The sequence below is a fragment of the Sebastes umbrosus genome, chromosome 4 (assembly GCF_015220745.1).
Source record: "Sebastes umbrosus isolate fSebUmb1 chromosome 4, fSebUmb1.pri, whole genome shotgun sequence".
NCBI classification, from domain to species: Eukaryota; Metazoa; Chordata; class Actinopteri; order Perciformes; family Sebastidae; genus Sebastes; species Sebastes umbrosus.
The window spans coordinates 10,925,430-10,948,225 of NC_051272.1; the positions used below are offsets into that span (position 1 = coordinate 10,925,430).

The window sequence follows — 22,796 nt, forward strand, 5'->3', positions numbered from 1 at the left end:
TGCTCCACACTCCAGTAGTCCAGTAGGTGGCGGTAATGCACCAATAACCTGGTTTTCCAACCACCAATAAACACCAAAGAAGAAGAGGAAGACCCAAACAAACGTCACTTCCGGTGCTTGACGCTAATGTTTGACTGTGGAGATGCTAAGCGAAGCTAACACGACTAGCACTATTTAACGAGACCCAATAAGAGAACAAGCTTACGAAATATTTAAATAGTGTCAACCGGGTTTAAAAAAGGAGTAAAAATGCTCATTAAATGTAAAATATACCAGCTTGTCTGCGAGCTGTCTCGTGACTACAACGAGCAACGGTTCCTGGTTGCTAACGTTACTACTCAGTGACGTCACGTTTAGCGTTGAATGACCACAGCTTCCATCATCGCTCCAGCATCATCATGCCTCTCTGGTTCCTGGAGCGGTTCCCATGGCCCAGTTTACAGACGTACACGCTGCTGAGTGCTGCCCTGCTGGCCGGGACCGTCCTGACCGCCTGCTCCTCCCAGTCCAGCCCGGAGGAGACCCACAGCCAGCCGGTCCACAGCTCCAGGATCAGCCGCTACATCAGGGATGGAGGACAGTATCTGAGTGCAGGGTGTGGAGATGTGGCTGCAGATGTTCTGCTGCACCTGCTGACTGACAGTGTCTTTGTTTGGGTCAGTGCATTCACTCATAAGCTGTGTTGTGATTTACTTCTACTTGTTTCAGGAGTTCTGTTATATGTGATCATTTTGAAAAGGTGATTTGTGTCTCTGTGTGTGCAGGTGATGGTGAACACAGCCTGCTGTGTCTTGCTGCTGATCGCCAAACTCATCCAGTTTGTCGTGTTCGGTCCACTTCGTGTCAGTGAAAAACAGGTCAGTGTTTCTGTTTGTGCTGTTTGTTGTTAGTTTCCTATTAATATCATTCAGCTCCAAATCTCTTGGATGACCTGATCTGTGATTTGGTCTTTAAGAGGGAAAAACTGTTCAGTTCTGAGTTAGTCAGCTCACCCACATACTGTATGAACTTTACATTCTGGTTAAACAACCAATTTGATACCACGGTAAAAAAACAAAACTAAAACAATAAATCCCATGTACTTCAACATCCACTCCTTTGTTACCGTTTAATTGCACTGTTTTGTGGACTGGACCCACTGTCAGTCTCCTGCCCAAGGTTAGCTCGTTCAGAGTGGGATCTTGATGATGCTATTAGGATACATAAATAAATAAGGGGTGAAATGCAAAGGGAAAATCGTGCAGAAGTAAATAAATAAATGCAAAAATAAATAAATACATTTTAAAAATTTATAAAAACAAATACATAAATAAATAAAAGGGAAAATTAAACAGAAGAGTAAATAGATAAGATAATTAATACAAAGATAAATAAATAAAGAAGCAAATTAAAACAAATATCAATTTATGTCACATTTCATCATTAATTAATAGCTATATTTATTTTTTATATTATTTTTGCTACATTTAAGGACTTATTTATTTATCAGGTAATTTATTCATTTATTGATTTATTTTTTGATTTTGGCAGGTTCCGTCCTCTATATAAATTACGTCTTTTGGTCAAATCCAAATATAGCTGGTTGTATAAAAGAGAAACAAGTCTTTTTGTGATCACAAACCTGCTTTTTGTTTTTTTCTGCAGCACTTGAAGGACAAGTTCTGGAACTTCATCTTCTACAAGTTCATCTTTGTGTTCGGCGTCCTGAACGTCCAGACGGTGGACGAGGTGGTGATGTGGTGGCTATGGTTCGCCGTCCTGGTCTTCCTCCATCTCCTGGTTCAGCTCTGCAAGGACCGCTTTGAATATGTAAGCGTTCACTAAATCCTACACGACCACAGACAGTGATGTACCTATAATTACTCTCCTACAACAGTGTTTATCATTTTAAACGATTTTTCATTTCACAAATGAAACAATTTCAAATGGCTCTCATTCACAATGTTTAACCTTATAGATTCAATTCTGAGTGTTTTCTTACTTTAAGACTAGTCATCTAGTCTTAGTTTAAACTTCTGTTTAAACATCAGGGAAATTAGTCGTTAGGAAGGAACATCTCTAGTAACTGGTCAAAAATATTCTTGGTGATTAACCGTTGACATCCCTAAATTAGGGTAAATATAACCCAGCAATAAATCGTAACAATTTACGATTGTTTTGTATGTGGGAAACACCAAAACAAATGCACCAACATTTCTCTGAGTTCTGTTTCTGTTTCTTATATTAACTAACAGGAGCATGATAACTGTCCTCCATCAGTTAATCAATGTGTGTATATGTGTCTGTTCCTCCAGCTGTCCTTCTCTCCGACCACTCCTCTGTCCAGCCATGCGCGGGTGCTGCTGCTGTTGGTGATGCTGCTGTTGTGTTGCGGTGGTCTGGCTACTCTCTGCAGCCAGCTGGCTCGCAGTCAAGGACGCCATAACGCCGCATTCATGGCTGCTGAGGTGAGAAAGTCTCTCTGACACGATCATTACAGGACATCTGCAGAAAATGTTTCACAACACATGACCTGAATTTAAGACTTTAAGGGCGTGTTCATAAGCCATAGTCCGATTGGTCTGAATCAGAGTGAGGTTGATACTTTTGGTTCATTTTCTATTTAGTCTGGTTCGGTTTCACAGTGCATAAATTAAAGTAGACCAAATAAAAATATAACTTGCTGAGAGGTGTGTACGATAGGGCTGGGACAATACACCTATCTCCCGATCATGATACCTGGGTGCCGATTCGATATGTATTGCGATTTTAAAATATTGCAATTCTATATTATGATTTGTTGTGCTTTTTTAACACTAGACCATGAGAAAAAGTTGAATCATACACTTCTAGGGACTTTTACTTTGGAAAATATCCAACAATAGAGCCGACGATGCGGGACACAAAAACTAGGCCGACAGACGCTCACCGACGGCCCCAAACTGTCCGACGGCCGACCATCAGCTTGGTGTATCAGGGCCTTAAGAGGATCTTAAGAAGTATAAACATTTTAGTTTTCTAACCTCAGCAGATTGTCTGCTAGTTTTCAGTGTGAAATTCTTTGAGTTTGTTCTTGTGTTAATGTTGATGAATAAAGTTTCCTGTAACCTGATCTGCTGTCTGTGTTGTTTCAGTGTATGTTGGTGACTGTCAGGACCGCACACGTCGTGTTTCGGTAAGTGAAATGATTTTCACACTTCCTGTTTGCAGATCGGATGGATGGTTTCATGGGATGGTTGTTTTCTGCACCTGTAGGTACTCCCTCCATCCGTGGGACGTGAACCAGGAGGGCAGCAGGGAGAATAAATCCTCCTACGTTTACTACACCGACCTGCTGATGGAGCTGCTGCTGCTGGGCCTCGACCTGCTGCATCACATCCACATGCTGGTCAGTTCAAAGAGCATTTGTTTTAGTCCCACTTTTCTCATGATTTTTCATTTCAGGTTCAGTTTACTGCTCTGAGCTGAGTTTTCTAAAGTTTGTTGTGATTTTAGAGGCAGATTTTATCGTAGTCTTAAAGTGCCAATTTATTTTGCATGATACATGTTACACTAGGGAAAGTATATAATATGTATATTTTAAATTATTTCATAAATTAAATTGACCCAAGCGCTCACCTTCTCAATCAAGTCCCTATAAACATGAAGTCTCACCGCACAGATCCAGTTTCATGCAACAACACCTCAAATCAAGGAAGAAAACTACAAACTCAAACCGCTTAATGAGACTTTAACTACCTGTGAAATTAAAACATGAAGTCTTCTGGAAGGTCTGACAAAGTTTTCAGCTCAGCAAAGTTTTCAGCTCAAGTCTTCAGATGGAAGTGCTAATGTGCAAATATGGAAAAAATGAAAATCCTTTCACCAGAGCAGGTTTGGTTTCAAAGGGACCCCTTTGAAAATGGCCATGACAGTTTTTCCTCACCAAAATGTAGCCTAACTTTGGAGCATTATTTAGCCTCCACAATTGGTACCAATGGATTCCTTGGGTTTTCTAGTTTCATATGATATCGTTACTGAACTTGCTACAGCATCGGAAAGACAATATAGTCGGTCCAGGTCTCAGAGGGTTAATGTATTCTGTAGTGTGGAATTTTTTTTTCATAAGGCGTTTATAAAATCTAGAAGTAGCTAAGTTGTTTTATTGTTACGTCATGTAAATTCCTTCTCCGTGTCTCTCTCAGTTCTTCAGTAACATCTGGTTGTCGATGGCGAGTCTGGTGATCGTCATGCAGCTTCGGTTCCTCGTTCAGGAGGTTCAGAAGAGAATCCGCCGCCACCGCAACTACCTACGAGTCCTCCGCAACATGGAGACCCGGTCAGTATCGGAGCATCAGACTATCAGGGTGTCAGTTCATCAGAGAATCACACCGTCGAATTAATTAGTGCTGAAGCTGGAGATGCAACTTCTTCTCCCTCTGCAGATTCTCATACTTCAGATGTCCAAAATTTAAAATCTGTGTATGTCACTGTGTTGGAACGAGGCCAGAGATTGCTGTGCCGCTATATTCACATTGACAAAATAAAACTGTATGTATGTGGTTTTAAATGAAATATCTTTGGGTTTTGGACTGTCGGTCGGACAAAACGAGCGATTTGAACACCCTCTGAGAACTATTTTTTTAAATTTTAAGAAAGATTTAGAATAGGAAAGAACAGAAGTCAGCCCGAAACCTAAGCTAAAACTGAGATAACAACAGCTTCATTCAGTGGTCTGAGGAGGCTGGTTGAACACAAACAGCAGAAACGCTCAGGGTAAACAAACAAGAGTGTGTATGTGTGTCCATCAGGTAAAAAAGGACACTTTAAACAGATGTTTCATTGTGTCTCCAGGCTTCCTGTGGCGTCTGCAGATGAACTGTTAGCCAATAACGACGACTGTGCGATCTGCTGGGATGTGATGAGTACAGCTCGGAAACTTCCCTGCGGTCACCTCTTCCACAGGTCAGTACAAGAGGTTTCATTTGGGACACAACAACTCCACAACTCTATTATGCTCTAATTATGTCTCATAAGTTGTTGCAGCAATTTTTGTGTTGATACCATTTGTTACACAGATTTGGTGCTAAATGTAACCATTTTTTACCCCTCGAGAATTGATAAAAATGATAAATAATCCCTCCAAAATACCACATTAAGACACAGAGACCTTGAGGAACACCATAGAAAAAGTCATGCTGTGTGTTGGTATCAAAAACTTTTGACATTTGGAGATTTTTGCAAGAATTGCATTTTTCAGTGATTGGATGGCGAGCACTTCTATTGTGTAAACTGCTCAGAAACCTCCTTAAATTAACAAAAATGACACATTTATACTGCATGTGATTATCATAAAGTGGGCACGTCTGTAAAGGGGAGACTCGTGGGTACCCATAGAACCCATTTTCATTCACATATCTTGAGGTCAGAGGTCAAGGGACCCCTTTGAAAATGGCCATGACAGTTTTTCCACACCAAAATTTATCCTAACTTTGGAGCGTTATTTAACCTCCAAACTAGCATGACATGGTTGGTAACAATGGATTCTTTAGGTTTTCTGGTTTCATATGATATCTGGATCATTGTTGGAAACATTTGGCATAATAAGTACACAACTCAACAACATATATAACATAGGTTTAGTCATTGTTAGACATTTTAATGTGGAAAAGTTACATATTATACCTTTTAACAAAGCGCTGTTGTGATTTGGGAGTCATTACAATAATGAGGTACAGTAAATGACAAACACAATGATGACATAGATAGATCAGATTTATTTTCCATGCATGAGTCACTGAGTTAATAAACACAGATTGTTTAACGCTGAGTCTTTGTGTGTCCTCAGCACGTGTCTGCGCTCCTGGCTCGAACAGGACACATCCTGTCCGACGTGTCGGATGTCCCTGGACATCGGCGAAGGAGGTGACGGACACGTTGAGCGGGAGACCAGGGAGGCCGCTGCCGACAACATGGCTGCCGCTCCTGGAGTCGACGCTCGGCCGAACCTCAACCACTTCTTCCACTTTGATGGTGAGACAGTGAACTTCACATCTAGTCACTTTGATCAGTTCCTCTACTAGTCCACTATCTTTTGCTATCTTTTATATCAGGATGTAAAGTCTGCAGACACACTAGCATATTTACTTGTCTATGCGGAGGTAGAGGAAGTTATCACTTTTATTGTTGTAGTCTGAGTAACGTGACGTCACATCCGTTCTGTATCCGTCAATCAAAACAAACCACAGCGAGCCGAAATGAGAAAGCAGTAAACTTTGGAGGGTCTGCGAGGATATGACCTGCACCCTCACATTTTAAATCCAAAGTGACAATCCAAAGTAACACGCTAACGTTACGCCAGGCAGACACACACAGCTGACAACCCCGCAGCTAAACTAAATGATGTGGCTGCATGTTTCCACGACGATACATGCATCGCCGTGGCTGCTAACTCTCCCGGACGAGTGAACTGGGGTCTCAGTTGTCTGTTTTGCTCATACACTGCAGCTGGTGATAAATGATGATTTAACCTGTTTGTCGTTGCAGCTGGGCGGCTTGTCGCACTACAATCACAGCACCACTGTGTTTCTGTATGCAGTTTAATATGCCTTGTGCACTGATTTAGGATGGTTGTTAAACTGTTGATTGGAACTACGTCTGAGGTTTAAACGACCGCCCGCCAGCTAATCAGAAATTAGGTTTTATTTTCAGTTCATCACCAAGAAAATTGGTTTATTTCATGTGCAGGGCTCTCCGTTTCCCATTTTAAGTTAATCTCTTTCCACAATCTTTAATGATGATTTCTGCCTTGCTCCTGTTGGTGGAACCCCCTGACCTTTGACCTCGTTGTGTTTCCAGGCTCTCGTATTGCCAGCTGGTTGCCCAGTTTCTCAGTGGAAGTTATGGCCACAACCAACTTTTTGGGAATCGCACCAACCAACCCGTCGCAGATCAACAACACGGTGAGTTTACAGAGGACAGGACTGAAGCTTCACTAGAGAATCTAATCCCTTCTGTTCAGGTTTCTGACTTCAGGTCTGTCTGTCTGTGTCCCAGGCTCAGCAGATCCAGGAGATGTTTCCTCAGGTTCCCCTCCAGCTGATCCTGCAGGACCTGGAGATCACTCGATCCCCCGAGGTCACCACCGACAACATCCTGGAGGGACGAGTCCAGACCGCTACGCCGCCACTGGTGAGTCTCACAGTGAACACCACAGCAGGGGCAGAATGTGTCTGTAGCATTAAGCATCAAAAACTATTATTATAAACTATATATTTATTATTGGAAATCAATTAACAACACAAATGCAGTACATTTATCATAAAAAATATGCTCAAATCATAACATGGCAAACTCAAGCCCGACAGGAATTTGCAATTGACATTCAAAGAACTAAAACTCGAGGCACATTACTTATTAAACAGTTAGCTGAATGAACACATATTTTATTTATGTTCTTTGCTAACAACAGAAAGATAAGATTTAATGTGACATTAATAAGACTTAATAAATCTGGATAATAAAACTGTCCTGGAAAGACATTTAGTTTTTTGCCCTATTTAAAGACAATTCTGGGTTAATCACTGAATTGTCTTAGATGTTATTTGCACAGGTAACAAGACACAAAAACATTAATAGGTAAGAAAAACAATGTGACTTATAAAAGAATCTCACCAAAAAATAGAAACAATTGCCAACAAAAATTGTTTTTTTCATAAATAATAAAACAAATCTCTGTCTTTAAAGCTGCAGTCATTCACTTAAGTTACTTCAGTTTCAGCTTTAAACCAAAAATATAAAAATCAGTAAAGTAAACCAGCTGCACTTCAGCAAAGAAACATCACAAACAGAAAGAATCACAGTTTCCTCTCTCGTCAGGTCTTCGAGCACCTGGTCATACAGGTGACTCCTCCACCTGAGGACGAGGCCGGAGCCAGCAGCGCGTCAGAGCAAGACGAGGAAGGTGATGATGAGGAGGAGAAGATGGACGAAGATACAGAGATTCGGTTTTCTACGTCAGCGGAGCAGCGACAGACGTTTCTGCTGCAGCGGAAGGAGGAGCTGCTGCAGCGAGCGCGCAAGTAATGAAGAATCACTTTTTCTGCTTTGTGAATGGGAGAGAAAAATATGAAACATGACTTTTAAGGTTAAATTGAATCAATCATCAATCTATATCCAGTTATTATTAACAACAAGGATGAGCTAATCTCGATGTAAATACGGAGGTGATTATAAAGCCCTTTTGTGTCGACGTCATGATGAGGTCAGTGTTAGCTGGAGGCTAAACAAAGGAAAGACTGGAGGCTAACACTAGCAGTGGGCTAAAGTTACACATCTAAAATGTCAATGTTGTTTTTGTAACTTGTAAACTCGTCTCTGCTGCTAATTAGCTCCAACACTGATGAGCCTTTGAGCTGCGGGTCCATTAGTGAAATCACAGCGGCGTTTTTCAAGTGACACATCAGTGACTTTGCATGTTTTAGCCCATTTACCACAAATCACCTGCACTTCACATCACTGCTGAGAGTTTGTTATGCCTCCGCAACAGTCGTGGCCGTAGGCCCCATTGTCATGAACGCGATAACTGCCGCAAACGTCCACTTGAACTCAAGGATGAACCCATTAGAATTTGGCGGTCAAAGGTCACTGCGACCTCGCAAAATTCTTGGCCATAACTGAAGAATTCATATGCTAATTATTATTGAGGAAATAAATGAATAAATAAATATGTCAGTAAATATAGCAAAAATAATATTGAAAATAAATGTAGCCATTAATTAATTGATCAAATGTGACATAAATTGATGTTTCTGTTTAATTTTCCCTTCTATTTATATTTATATTTTTAAATTATTTATTTTTATTTATTTTTGCATGCATTATTTTTTATTTATTTTTAAATGTATTTATTTATTTATGCACGATTTCCCCTTTGCATTTCACCCCTTACTTATTTCCCCAAGCTTATTTATTTATGTATTCTGTTCCTTACACATTTCTTAATGCATTTCTGCCTCATTATTACAACACATTACAAATATCAATTTGTCACTTTTGATTAATTAATTAATGTCTACATTTGTTGTTAATATTTTTAATACATTTAATGACATATTTATTCATTTAACGAGTCATTTATCTATTTATTTTTTATTTTGGTAGCTTCTGTCCTCCATAAACTGATATTTTGGACGGACATGGATGTAAACTGCAACTTGACTGGTTGGCAGAGGCATACAACCGTGAGGCAGTAATTCTAGTTTAGATTTATTTCCTTCCTACGTTGCCCTCTGCAGATAGATAATCCATCACAGTGAACATCCTGCTCAGTTTTATCTGACAGAGTTACTGAACATTAACGGAAGTTTTCACTGCAGTTTTATGTCTGCTGGCAATGTCTGTATTTTTAAATCTCCCTTCCAAATCCATTTTTATAGATCTGCTTTCCTGCATAGCCATTTGCTTTTTATTGTATTCACTCCGTCGTCTCATTTTACTGCTTTATTCCTCGATATTTGTCATAATATTGTGTTAGTATATTTGTTTTATCCTTGTATATTATTATTTTTATGGTTTTCTATAAACTGACAGTACATTTTATGTTCTTTCCCTCAAAAGCACCATTTTATTATTACTATTACATGGTAACAGTAAAATGGAGCAGATCGTTTGAAGGAATATAGCCCCAAGACTTTAATTCAGCTGCTGAACATCGCTGTTGAAATCAAACCCAGAAGACAGACAGTAACGTTGGGAGCAGGACAATGTAAATTGGGATTTTTATCTCATTGTAAATCAAACTGTGTGGCAGCCAAATCTCAAGTGATGGATGTCAAAGATTACCACATAAAACATTGTTCCATCTGTAAATATATCTCAAAACAATCTGCGCTTACAATTGAAAATGAAAATAATCAGTTGTAGTTATAACTAGAAATACCGCCTTGCGGTTGTATGCCTCCGCCAATTAGTCAAGTTGCAGTTTACATCCATGTCTGTCCAAAATGTCATTACTTCATAATTGTATCCTGTTAGACATCTGTCTGAAATTGTCATAATTAACATATGAATTGTTGAGTTATGGCCAAGAATGTGTTTTGAGAGGTCATAAATTAAAAAAAGAATACATTTAAAAATAAATAAATAAAAGGGAAAATTAAAGGAATTAAGGGAATTAATACAAAGATGAATAAATAAAGAAGTAAATTAAAACACAAATATCAATTTATGTCACATTTCATCAATTAATTAATTAATGGCTACATTTATTTTTAATATTATTTTTGCTACATTTAATGACATTTATTTATTTAAAGAGTCATTTATTTATTTATTTGTGATTTTGGCAGCTTCGTCCTCCATAATAATTAATATATAAATTCTTGAGTTGCGGCTAAAAACGTGTTTTGCGAGGTCACAGTGACCTTTGAACACCAAAATCTGATCAGTTCATCCTTAAGTCCAAGTGCACGTTTGGGCCAAATGTAGGGAAATTCTCTAAAGGCGTTCCTGAGATACCGCGTTCACGAGAATGGGTTAGACGGACGTCTCAAACACTGCTAATCTTTGGTGAAAGGTTGGCCATAATGTAAATCTAAAGTACTGTAAAATCTGAAACATCTTTACGTTATAGAAAGACACTTATTCCTAATTTCCGATGTTTTTTCTAATTATTTTAATACCGCTGCGCCGGCAACAGTCTGGCCATTCTCGTGTACGCAATATCTCAGGAACGTCTTGAAGGAATTTTTTCAAATTTGGCTCAAACGTCCACCTGAAAACGTGGCACGGAGGCTTATAAGGGATAATGTACAGCGAGCATCGCCCTGAAACGGTCCTGTAGCAACGGTCTGTTGTAAAGAAATAACCGACCGTAGAAAGCCGTGATTGACCAATCGGAATCAAGTATTCAAAAAGCTGTGTAATAAAAAAAAAAAAAAAAAGGTAAATTCACGTAAAGCAGGGGAATGGCCCTTTACCTGTGAACTTTGCTCTCCTGTGCAGGAACTATCTGACCAGGAACTCCAACTCAGGAAACCCCGACTCCTCAGACAGCGATGCCTTGACCTTCGACTCTGTGACCCTGCGACGAGAAACATTAGCGTCAGCAGCAGAACGCCGTCTGCAGAGACAGTCCGACTCCGCCCTTTGAGCGCAGACGTCTATGTCGTTTTACTGGTGAGGAGTGTTTTTACTGTCTGTATCAGAATTAACAAACTACTGGTCCTACTGGTCCGAGTCCACCTCTGCTAATGATAATGCTAAGAGATAAATACAATCTCATTAAATTTAAATGACAATTTAGGAACCTTTAATGCATGTTTTATACTTCTGGTGAATATAATCCGATCAATCTCATTTCCATATATGTATTTTGTATATAGAGTTCCCTCTGTTAACACCTTATTTTGAAAATCGGACGTAGTCCCACGTGTCTACTTCCTCTAACTTCTCCAAGGTGGTCTCTAGCTCTCCCGTCAGCTCCGTTCTCTTTATACATCCATGGTCAGCTCCATCGGGGCCGTTTGAATGCATTTAACATAAATATCAGTATATGGGTGCTCTACAGTTGTAGCGTCGGCCCATTTGACCACGGAGATGAGAGTGACCGCAATACGATAACGTTTCCTGTCCATGACAGAGTTAGCATGCAGCTTTAGCCATGATGTCTAGCTCTGCTTTTCCTGACAATGTGTGAAACCCAAAGTGTTTCCATACTTTACTGGATGTGTAGTGTTTACCACGCTGGATTTATCATGTGAGGCTGCAGGTCGTATCCACGCAGACCCTCCGCCGTTTTCTACCTTCTGTGGTTTGTTTTGGTTGACGGATACGGAACGGATATGACGTCCCGTTACTCAGACTACAACAATAAAAGCGGTAACTTCCTTCTACCTCAAATGAAGCAAATATATTGATTCTTGAATTAAAAAATGTATTTCAAAATCTTAAAAAATAAATAAATCGCGATACGTAGGTGAATCGATTTTTTCCCCCCACCCTAGTATATAGTATATAAACATAGAATTGAATAGATCGGCCCCATTGTCACCTATATCCAATCCCGCTATTTGAGTCGGTATCGGTGCATCCCTAATTAAATGTACAAATCATGTATTAAATACATCAAGTATTAAAATTTGGCGCTGAATGTTTGTCAATTCTTATTCTTTGATCTGATATTTCCTGATAACGCTATTTTGTTATATGCATTTTCTATTTTTAGTTATTTAAGTAAACTTCTAGTGTTTAGACAACTACACATGCTTTCAGGAATTTGGGTGTATTTTTTTTTTTTAAATGGAAGCCTTATCAGAAAACATGCTTGTATTCAGGAGATTACATTTTTATGAAGTATAGTTTTGGTACAGAAACTTTGTCAGGTATCCTGTCAGCTGATACCTAAACCTTCCGAACAGCGTTTTCGCCTAGTTCAAGTATAACTTTAACAACCTGTAGCTGCACTGCGTCCTCTATGATGGATCCATCCAAATGTTTCAAATCGGGTTAGACGGATTATCAATATGTTATTGATCAGCTGATGTTCAACTTTCAACTAAGTTTATTCAAAACTCCCTGCAGGTGTTTTTATGTTTGTGTTGACCTAAAAATAAAATGCTGGAATTCATAGAAAAGCAAATTATTTTTGTGTTTTAAAACCTTTTACAGTATTTAACTGACAGTCTTTATTTGTATGATTTGTTACAGCAGAAATATTTTTAAAGTGTAGCATTTATGCTTCAATGGGTTGTGTTGTGTTTTCACATTTTAAATTGTTTTATTAAGTTATTGTTTGAATAACTACATGAAGAGTCCGTCTCTTTTCAAATGGTCATATTGGTTTTAATAGTTTTGTTTGTTTTTTTGCACGTCTGCACCTTCAGAGTTTTGGCACTTTTAGTTCATTTGTTCTTCCTCATCTGGACTCTGTTCCTGTTTACAGATTGTATAAATAATTTTGCATTTTATTCAGAGATTTCAAATAAAAAAAAACCTGTTGTACAGTTTGACTGTAGGAGTTTGTACCAATAAATTCATAATCAGATACATTTTTTAACCTGTCAGCTCTTCTTTCTGGTGGATTTTAACATTTCTCACGTTTTTTCATTTAAAAGTGTTTTATTATATTATCTATATTAAGAATAATTGGTGGCTATAATTGTTCCTAATGTTTACACTAGATAAGTCAGATAACTACACTACTATGACTTTTTTTCATAAAATATTTCGACATACTATACTATGACTTTTTTCGACATACCATACTATGACTTTTTTTCATGAATTCTTCGACAAACTATACTATGACTATTTCATAAAATGTTTCTCTATACTAAAATATGATTCTTTGTTCATGAAATTTTTCGATATACTATACTAAGATGTTTTTCATGCAATTTTTCGCCATACTATACTATGACTTTTCATGAATTTTTCGACAAGTAATGGAATAGTGTGTTTTTATGAAAAAAGTAATAGTATAGTATGTCGAAAACTTTCATGAAAAAAAAGTCATAGTATAGTATACCGAAAAATTTCATGAAAAAACTTCATAGTATAGTATGTCAAAAAATTTCATGAAAAAAAGTCAGAACATTTTTTCGATAAAAATGTAATCGAAAAATTTCATGAAAAAAAGTCAAAGTATAGTCTGTCGAATTTTTTTTTTTTTTTAAAAAGTCATATTGTAGTTTGTCGATAAATTTCATGAAAAAAAAGTTATAGTATAGTCTGTCGAAAAAATGTCATGAAAAAAGTCATAGTATAGTATTTTGAAAAAATGAATGAAAAAAAGTCACAGTATAGTGTGTTGAAATAATTTTTTTTTTTAAAAAGTCATAGTATAGTGTGTTGAAAAATTGTATGAAAAAAAGTAATAGTATAGTATGTTGAAAAGTTTCATGAAAAAAGTTAATATGGTATGTCAAAACATTTCATGAAAAAAAGTCTGAATTTTTTTTCGATAAAAATGTATCGAAAAATTTCATGAACAAAGAATCATATAGTATATCTAAAAAAATTTATGAAAAAAAAGTCAAAGTATATTTTTTCGAAATATTTCATGAAAAAACATCATAGTATAGTTTATCGAAAAATTTCATGAAAAAAGTAATAGTATATTGTGTCGAAAACTTTCATGAAAAAAAGTCAAAGTATAGTCTGTCGAAAATTTTTTTTTTTTTTTTAAAAAAGTCATATTGTAGTTTGTCGAAATTTCATGAAAAAAGTCATTATATAGTATGTTGATAAATTTTATGAAAAAAAGTAATAGTATAGTCTGTCGAAAAATTTCATGAAAAAAGTCATAGTATGGTATGTCGAAATATTTCATGAAAGAAAACTCAGTGTGGTATGTCGAAAAATTATATGAAAAAAGTAATAGTATAGTCTGTCAAAATATGTCATGAAAAAAGTCATACTATATACATAGACATACTATACTATGACTTTAAAAAAAAAAAAGAATTTCGACATACTATATTGTGACTGTTTTTCGACACTATACTATGACTTTTCATATAATTTTTCGACATACTATACTATTAGTTTTCTTTCATGAAATTTTTCAACATACTATACTATTACTTTTTTTCATGAAATATTTCGACAAACTATACTATGACTTTTTTCATAAATTTTTTAGACATACTATATGATTCTTTGTTCATGAATTATTTTGATAAACCATACTATGACTTTTTTACATGACATTTTTCGACATACTATACTATGACATTTTTTCATTATTTTTTTCAAGATACTATACAATGACTTTTTTCATATCATTTTTCGACATACCACTATGACTTTTCTTTCATGAAATCTTTCGAAATTTATACTATAACTTTTTTCATAACATTTTTCGACATACTATATAATTACTTTTTTCATGAATTTTTTTAGACATGGACTATGACGTTTTTCGACATACAATACTATGACTTTTTTCGACATACTATACTTTGACTTTTTTTCATGACATTTTTCAGCATACTATTCTATGACTTTTTGACATACTATACTATGACATTTTTTCATGAAATCTTTCGAAATACTATACTATAACTTTTTTTCATAACACTTTTCGAATTACTTTTTTCTTGAATTTTTTTTGACATATACTATTACTTTTTTCAACATACTATACTATTACTTTTTTCAACATACTATTACTTAGAATTTTTTTCATGAAATTTTTCAGCATACTATACTATGACTTTTCATAAAATATTTCGAAACACTATACTTTGACTTTTTTCATGAAATCTTTTGACAAACTATACTATTACTTTTTTTCATGAAACTTTTTCATGAAACTTTTATGACTTTTTTCGTCATACTATACGTTTAATTTTTTCCATGACTTTTTCAACACTATTATTTGCTACTTTCACTTAAGTAGAATATTTGATTACTTCTCCCACCACTGTGTTATTCTGATTAAATGCAGACATCAAAGAAAAGTATAATTTTGTGTGTTTATTTTAGTGAGTTAATTTAGCTTCAGACTCACTGAATTAAAGTGATGTTCACTTACTGAGTTGGTGGTAGTTTAGTATCTTGCTCAAGGACACGTCATCAGCACAGCGAAGCCTGCAGATGGAGGGATAAATTAAAGGCAGAGTCCGTAAGACAAATGTAAACAGATTTAAAAACATAAAATTAGAACATTATCACACGATCCACTGAACCAGCTTTTTCCTGAGATTTCAACAGCACCTCACAATCTTCCTCAGCAAAACACAATCTGCTGAGAAGATGCGGTTGAAAGACTGTAAAAAAATCTAGTAAGAGGACCTTGAGTTAGGATTTTTTACATTTTCAACAAGATGGATAGATAAAGAAAACATGTTAAAAACAGACATTTGTTGAAAGACTCAAGTAAAATCATTTTGCTTAATAATAACCTGAAGTAGGAGAAGCACTCTGATCTTTCATTCAAGTAATAGTAATACTACTCTGTAAAGTGACTCCAATACTTAATATAACTTGTAAGTAATTTTTCCATCATTTCTTTTTAAGAGGTTTTACTTGGAGTGATTTTATTGATTATGATGATGATGATGATGATGATGATGATGTTATTTATTGTGCTGGTTTGTTGGTATAATAATGTTGGATAGTAACTTCTTTACAGTAGAAATAAATCTCACACTTTAATGAGTCATCCATGACATGTTTGTAGTTGTGTGTGATTTAATGTTCTCCTTTTCATAAAGTCTTTCCCTTTGTCATTATGAATTTGAATGCATGTCGTCGAGCCAGCAGGGGGCAGTCACACTTCACTGTTGTCTTCAGCTCATCACATTTCCTGTTGAAACATGCTGCTGAAATAATAATATTTGTCTGCATGCAGAGATGAGTTTTTTTTCCCCATTCCTTTTCAGTGTCCTCTCTAAGATTACAATCGCTACAGGCAACTCAACATTATAATTTCTAATTACTGTAATTATTATAGATGCTCCAGGGGGAAAAAAATCTTTATCTTGTTCATGTGCAGCTCTCCCATAGTTGTAAAGCACAAAGAAAATCAAGCTTTTATTCTGCCCAACAGCATGATTAAGGAAACAGTGAATGAAGTCTTCAGAGGCTCCTGATGATGGAAAGTTTAGTACAATATATCTCTTATTGTATATCACAGATTTATCATCAATTAACATTTTTTACTGGTACAAAACTGAACCATAACATTGTCTATGAACATTTCATATAAATAGTGACACCATAGGGGGAAAATAAAAATCACATATATATAAACATTGAATATATAAGACATAGTTTTGAGTTTGTTGAGGAACATTTCAGTAATTTTTAGACGTATGTTGTTTGATTTTAATGTTTAATTGATATGAAAACCATCTAACCATGACTTGCTAAAACTCTACATTTTATGTATTTATAAGTTTTAGTTTAGTTTGACATAATGAGAAGGTGGATATTAAATCTCACACAACTACAAACCATACTACAAAACAGTGTACAGTTATGCTTGCAGCTCTGTGAGTCTGTATTTAGGCTGTACACAGCAGTGCTTAAAGCTACGCGCTAACATCAGCATGCTAACATGATGTGTGTGAAAGAAACCCCGACAGGGTGATGCTGCACCCTGAAGCGAAGCAGCTGTACATTATCCCTCTTATCACACGGCTACTTACTTAAGAAATCAATAATTTGATACAAACATTTTTCAATTTCATGATTGCAGATTTCCCTTTAAATTATTTTAATGTACTTTTAATCAGGTTTGAGGTTGGTACAACAGTAAAATCCTGCTTTTACATTAATGCATGAATAATTTAATGATATAATTGGGGCTGTCAAAGTTAACGCAAATTAGCTTTAACGAAACTAATTTCTTGAACGCATTAACGCAACTTGAGATTTTTAGGTTGTAGCGGGCTTAGCTTTAAATCTAGTGTGAAGATACAGGTTCAATATGAAACTAGAAAACACTAAGGAATACATTGGTACCAACCATGTTGTACTAGTTTGTCAGGAAATAACTAAATAAATAACGCTCCAAACTTGCACTATATTTTGGCATGGCCATTTTCAAAGGGGTCCCTGCAGCTGTTGTTGCCTGTTGGGCTGCTGTTTGCCACGTTATGATTTGAGCATATTTTTATGATAAATGCAGTACCTGTGAGGGTTTCTGGACAACACTGTCATTGTTTTGTGTTGTCAATTTATTTCCAATAATAAATATATACATAAATTTGCATAAAGCAGCATATTTGTCCACTCCCATGTTGATAAGAGTATTAAATACTTGACAAATCTCCCTTTAAGGTACATTTTGAACAAATAAAAAATGTGTGATTAATTTGAGATAATTGCGATTAACTATGGACAATTATGTGATTAAATATTTTAATCTATTGACAGCCCTAGATAAAATAAATAATAGTATAACAATCACAGGAAATTTGTTCTGCATTAAGTACTTTCCTTTTAATACTTTAACTACATTTTCAGGATTATACTTGCATACTTTTCCTTAAATAATATTTTCAATGCAGGACTTCTACTAGTAGTTGAGTATTTTCACTGTGTGGTATTACAGAAGTACTTTTACTGCAGTAAAGAACCTGAGTACTTCCTCCACCACCATGTTTAACATCCCTGTATGATGGGGGGATGTTTGAGGTCGTGGAACACTTCAGGTTTTACCTTTCCCATGCTCACCTACTTATGATGCTCGGAGGAACTTTACTGACCTGCGGGTCCAGATCTCTGCAGGGTTTATCAGACTCCAGATAGCCGACTTCAGAGGTAAGAACGGCCAGAGTGGAGACTCCTTGATCTGTGGGAGATTAGAGGCGAGCCGGAGAGTTCAGCCATGTTGTCTTCGCCCTGGACTCGGTTCTTTCTGATGAGAAACGGTCCATAAAACGCAGTTTGTTCTGTCTCCTCTCAGTCAGGGATTCTTCACTTGTGCAGCGGCTTTTTAGGATTCAGCCTGACGGGTGGGACGCGGGCTTCAAAGTAAAGGCCTGCAAAGGTTTGAAGTGAATAAAATTTAGACAGACGTATTCTCTAAACCAGCACAGACACACATTCATAGAAGGGTTTACACTGGGCTGAATAAATGTGGGATTTATTTCACAGAGACTGTGTGTTTGCAGCTGAGAAAAGCAACCCAGTTCTTGGCTTATTGTGTTTGTTCTGTTTCACAAAGTAAACCTTATCTTTAACCTTAAATTAAATGACTCACAAGCTGAAAATATATTCAAAACTTGCAGTGGAACTTTTTAAATAAACTTTGTCCTTGTGTAAATAGTAATTTCAGAGTTCGTGCTGCATTGAAAATATTTTTAAGTTGCTGATAGATCACACTGACTACTTAGTTTTAACGGTCTTCTGATGATACAAACAGGATTTAAGTTGACACTGGAGAGAAGTTCTCCATTTATTTAATTTCCAATAAACTATTTAGCAAAATGTTGATAAATATAAAAATCACACAGTCAAAATCACTGTTAAGTGTATGATAAGCGATGTGATTTAAAACAACACTGTACTGTACGGGGGATGTTGCTTCTCAGGGGTTTCATGCAAACTTTATGAGTTTTTGTGTTCTTAATGGGTGATTAGCACTGCTTGTTATTAGTTTTAAATGAATAGGCTACTGTAGACGTCAAGGCAATGATTGTTTATTCAAATATATATATATTTTTTTATCACTTTTTTTATATATATATATATATATATATATATATATATATATATATATATTTTTATGTTTTATTTTTATAACGAAAATAAATTGTGGACAGTATTCACTGCATTCACAGGACTTCTTTGTGCTCTGACGCCCAGAAAAGTTCCTTTTTGTCCCCCATTTGTCTTTAGATAGTTCTCTTTTAATGGAAACTTTAGTGGTTTTAGTGTTTGTGAATTTTATTTTATTTGTGTCAATGTGTCTGCAACTTTGTGTTCTCGCTGCTGACCGTCTTGGCCAGGTCTCCCTTGGAAAAGAAGTTCTTAATCTCAATGGGACTAACCTGGTTAAATAAAAGGACAATTATTGAGGAACATTTCAGTCATTTTTAGACGTATGTTGTTTGATTTTAATGTTTAATTGATATGAAAACCACCTAACCATGACTTGCTAAAATTCTACATTTTGTGTATTTATAAGTTTTAGTTTGGTTTGACATATTGAGAAGGTGGATATTAAATCTCTAAAAATATTAAATAATAAACAAAAAATAAATAAATAAATAAATAAAATATGGAAGCTGATTCATATTTTTTCAGATATTGCCCCCCAGTTATTAATACATTTTCTGAAAAGTAAAAGAGGTTTTCCACTTTAGCAAAGTGAGGGGTTTTATTTTAATAACTATGTTCAATTTCTGTGAATACACTGTGTACACTGTATTCACTAGAGGCCTGGTGTGGCCTACTGCTGCACAGCTGACCTGCTGCTGCTTTTACTTCACATTAACAACACTTACTGTACAGTTTACTGGTGCAGATCCAGCAGGGCAGAAAGTTGATGAAGTGGCATTTATTTATTTGACAATGAAAGCCAGTCATCTCTTCAGTAAATCTCAGTACTACTGCAGAGAGAAGAGGCCTGTCTGGGTGCAGCTCAGGCTTAGGCCATGTGGTGGTTTATTAGGCTACATGGACTCTGATAGCTGCTCACCTGGTGTTGTCAGGTGGAGGTGTGTTGTCAGGTGGAGGTGTGTTGAGGATGTTGCTCCACTTTCTCCAAGTTTCGGTCATATGCGTCCTAATGTGGTCAATATGGTGGAAGCTGCTCTTTACTGCAGCTGGATGTTTGTCTCCAGATGTGCTCTGCTCAGTCCTCTCCTCCATACAAGTTAATGTCTACATCTTGTTGAAGCTTTTAGCAGCTAACTTTGTTGTTGTTACCTTTTTATCTGTCGGCGGAAGTGATTCCCAACGTGACCCTGTCGCTAAGCAATCATCGTGCTGCACAGTCACACGTGCGCGAAATAATAATAATAATAATAATAATAACGTTTTATTTAGTTTTTATCTTATGTTTGTGTGAAACAAATCAATAAAATGATATTTATTTATTTATGTGTGAAAAAAATTAAATAAATGTTATTTATTTATTTATGTGTGAAACAAATAAATAAATAAACAAATACATAATTAACATTTTACTTTTTTGTGTGAACAAATGAATAAATAAATAACATTTATTTATGTGTTTCACACATAAATAAATACATAAATAAATAAATAACATTTTATTTATTTGTTTCACACATCTAAAAAAATAAAATGTGAATCAGCTATTTATTTATGTATTTATTTATGTGTGAAACAAATAAATAAATAAATTATTTATTTGTTTCACACATACAAAAAAATTATGTTAATTTTTTATTTTGTTTCTTAATTTATTTATATTTGTGTGAAGCAAATAAATAATAAAACAAATAAATAAATGAATAATTCATCTTTTTTGGGCATACTACTTCTTCATAATATTGCGCCTTGAACTTTGACCCTCATGAAGCTGGTTATCATCAGTGGTGGACAAAGTACTCGGATATTTAAAAAAAAAGAAGCAAAAGTAGTAATACCACAAACTATAAAGTGGTAAAACACTTAATACTTGCAACACTCACAAATCAGGAGGTCCCTGTGGTGAAGCTGTTAAACTCTTCTATCCAAAGAAACACAGCAGCTTCAGCTCATACATTCTCACTGTTTATATCCCCGACCCTGACAGAGTGAGAGTCTGTTCTCAACTTCCTGACCAGACCTTCTTCCATCTTAGTGGACGCTCTTCTCTCTGAGTGCTTTCTGCTCCATCAGAGTCTGGGTTTTAAGGGTTGGAGGTCGTCTCCTCCAGTCAGGTCATCAGCATCAGCATCAGTCTCCGTCTCCTGCCTAAAGCTTGAAGAGACTCAAGAAATACTTCACGTCCTACCTTCCTTCTTCACTTCCTTTAATTAAATCTGGAGTAAAGAGCATTAAAATCCAATCTGCCTCCTTCTGGAAAACAAGTTGTGAACACAACGTTGGCATATCATCCTCTTTTTAAGTTGATATGATGAACTTGTTAGCAAACAGTTGCTTATTTCCACATCCATCCAGAACATGACCAGAAGTGATGCCAAATAAAGGAACATTTCCCACCGTACACCTGCTGGAATAGGATTGGATATCACTAGCCAGCTGGAAGCCAAGCAGCAGATGAACGAGCATGAATGAAGCAGCTAACAGAGAGCTGCAGGAGCCAGTCCTAAAACACAGAAATGATTTAGTTAGCACTTCCTGTTCCCTCTTCTGGAAGTCAATGGGTTTTTAGTTAGATGCCTGAAATACAGAATCACATTTTAACAATCATACAGATTACATAATGACGAGGAGGTACTTCAGCCGTCTGACACCAATTGTTGATTAATCCGCCGCTGAAAATAGTCCCCAAAAAATGCACCATTTTCCTTACATTTGATAAAAACTACAGTGTGCAGCTGTTTTAGGAAATTACTGAGACTTAAAAAAAAACCGATTAACATCTTCAAACCAGAAAATGAGAAAATGAAAATAAGGTCTGTGGTTAACACAAGCTGAAGAGATTTTAACGTTTTGTTCTTTGATATAAAATATGTCAGTAAATATCCCACTCATGAATTTTGAAGCTTTTATGTGTCTTAAAAAAGGTGGTTGCAGTTACTTTCCACCACTGATACCAACACACCTCAGTACACGAGTACTTGTAGCACTTTATTCTACACTGTAGTACTTCTTTGTGACCTCACAGTGAAGATGATCTGAGACGACATTCAGGACGTTTTATTCTGATATATTTTTAAATACTAAATATCTTTAAATTTGACTCTTTTGAGGCAAAATATCCTCAAATTACAAATCATTTTCTTCAAGATACTAATTTATGTGCTCAGTGTAGTGCTTTTTGCCCCCTATAATTAGTAATTTCTACCCTTAAATGACTTAATTAGTCTCCATTAATCCTATATTTGTCTTGTCAGATGATTTAATTTGACCCTTTGTGGCTCTCTGGTGCAGCTATGAAGTTAAAACTGTGTTTTTTTTTAACAGTCAAGTGCAGAAAATTAAACCAATATTAGATATTTCTAACATTTATATACATTTATGAACCGCGCAAATTACATTTTCTGTTGAAATTGGTGTTAAGTGTAAAGTGTCAAAAAAGAAATAAAAAAAACATAAAACACCGGTGGATAGAATAAAGTTTTAGAAAAGTAAAATGACAAGAGAAAAGAAAGTTTTATGCTATCATGTAGTTTGTAAGGTTTTTAACTTATTTACTGCTTCAGATGAACAATAAACATGAAGGTTTGTAGTTAGAACTAGAATGG

General features: G+C 35.8%; 1 protein-coding gene and 1 long non-coding RNA gene across 3 annotated transcripts; one reads left to right on the forward strand and one right to left on the reverse strand.

The window, feature by feature from the left end:
- The first annotated feature begins 88 nt into the window (after positions 1-88).
- Positions 89-11,354, forward strand: LOC119486296 (E3 ubiquitin-protein ligase AMFR-like). The gene is made up of 13 exons (XM_037766327.1): positions 89-656; positions 765-857; positions 1,645-1,809; positions 2,295-2,447; positions 3,114-3,154; positions 3,235-3,367; positions 4,164-4,297; positions 4,813-4,923; positions 5,807-5,991; positions 6,817-6,920; positions 7,015-7,149; positions 7,837-8,039; positions 10,963-11,354. Exons 1-13 carry the CDS (start codon positions 399-401, stop codon positions 11,108-11,110), a joined length of 1,863 nt encoding a protein of 620 aa, XP_037622255.1. The 5' UTR covers positions 89-398; the 3' UTR covers positions 11,111-11,354.
- On the reverse strand, positions 7,901-20,422 carry LOC119486385. 2 transcript variants are annotated; one of them, XR_005206515.1, is made up of 5 exons: positions 20,114-20,422; positions 18,177-18,452; positions 15,497-15,552; positions 10,938-11,041; positions 7,901-8,059 (listed from the first exon to the last, which is right to left on the reverse strand). It is a non-coding gene; the product is annotated as an uncharacterized LOC119486385 (long non-coding RNA). The 2 variants fall into 2 exon arrangements; XR_005206516.1 differs by having other exon boundaries at positions 7,931-8,062.
- Between the last annotated feature and the right edge of the window lie 2,374 nt (positions 20,423-22,796).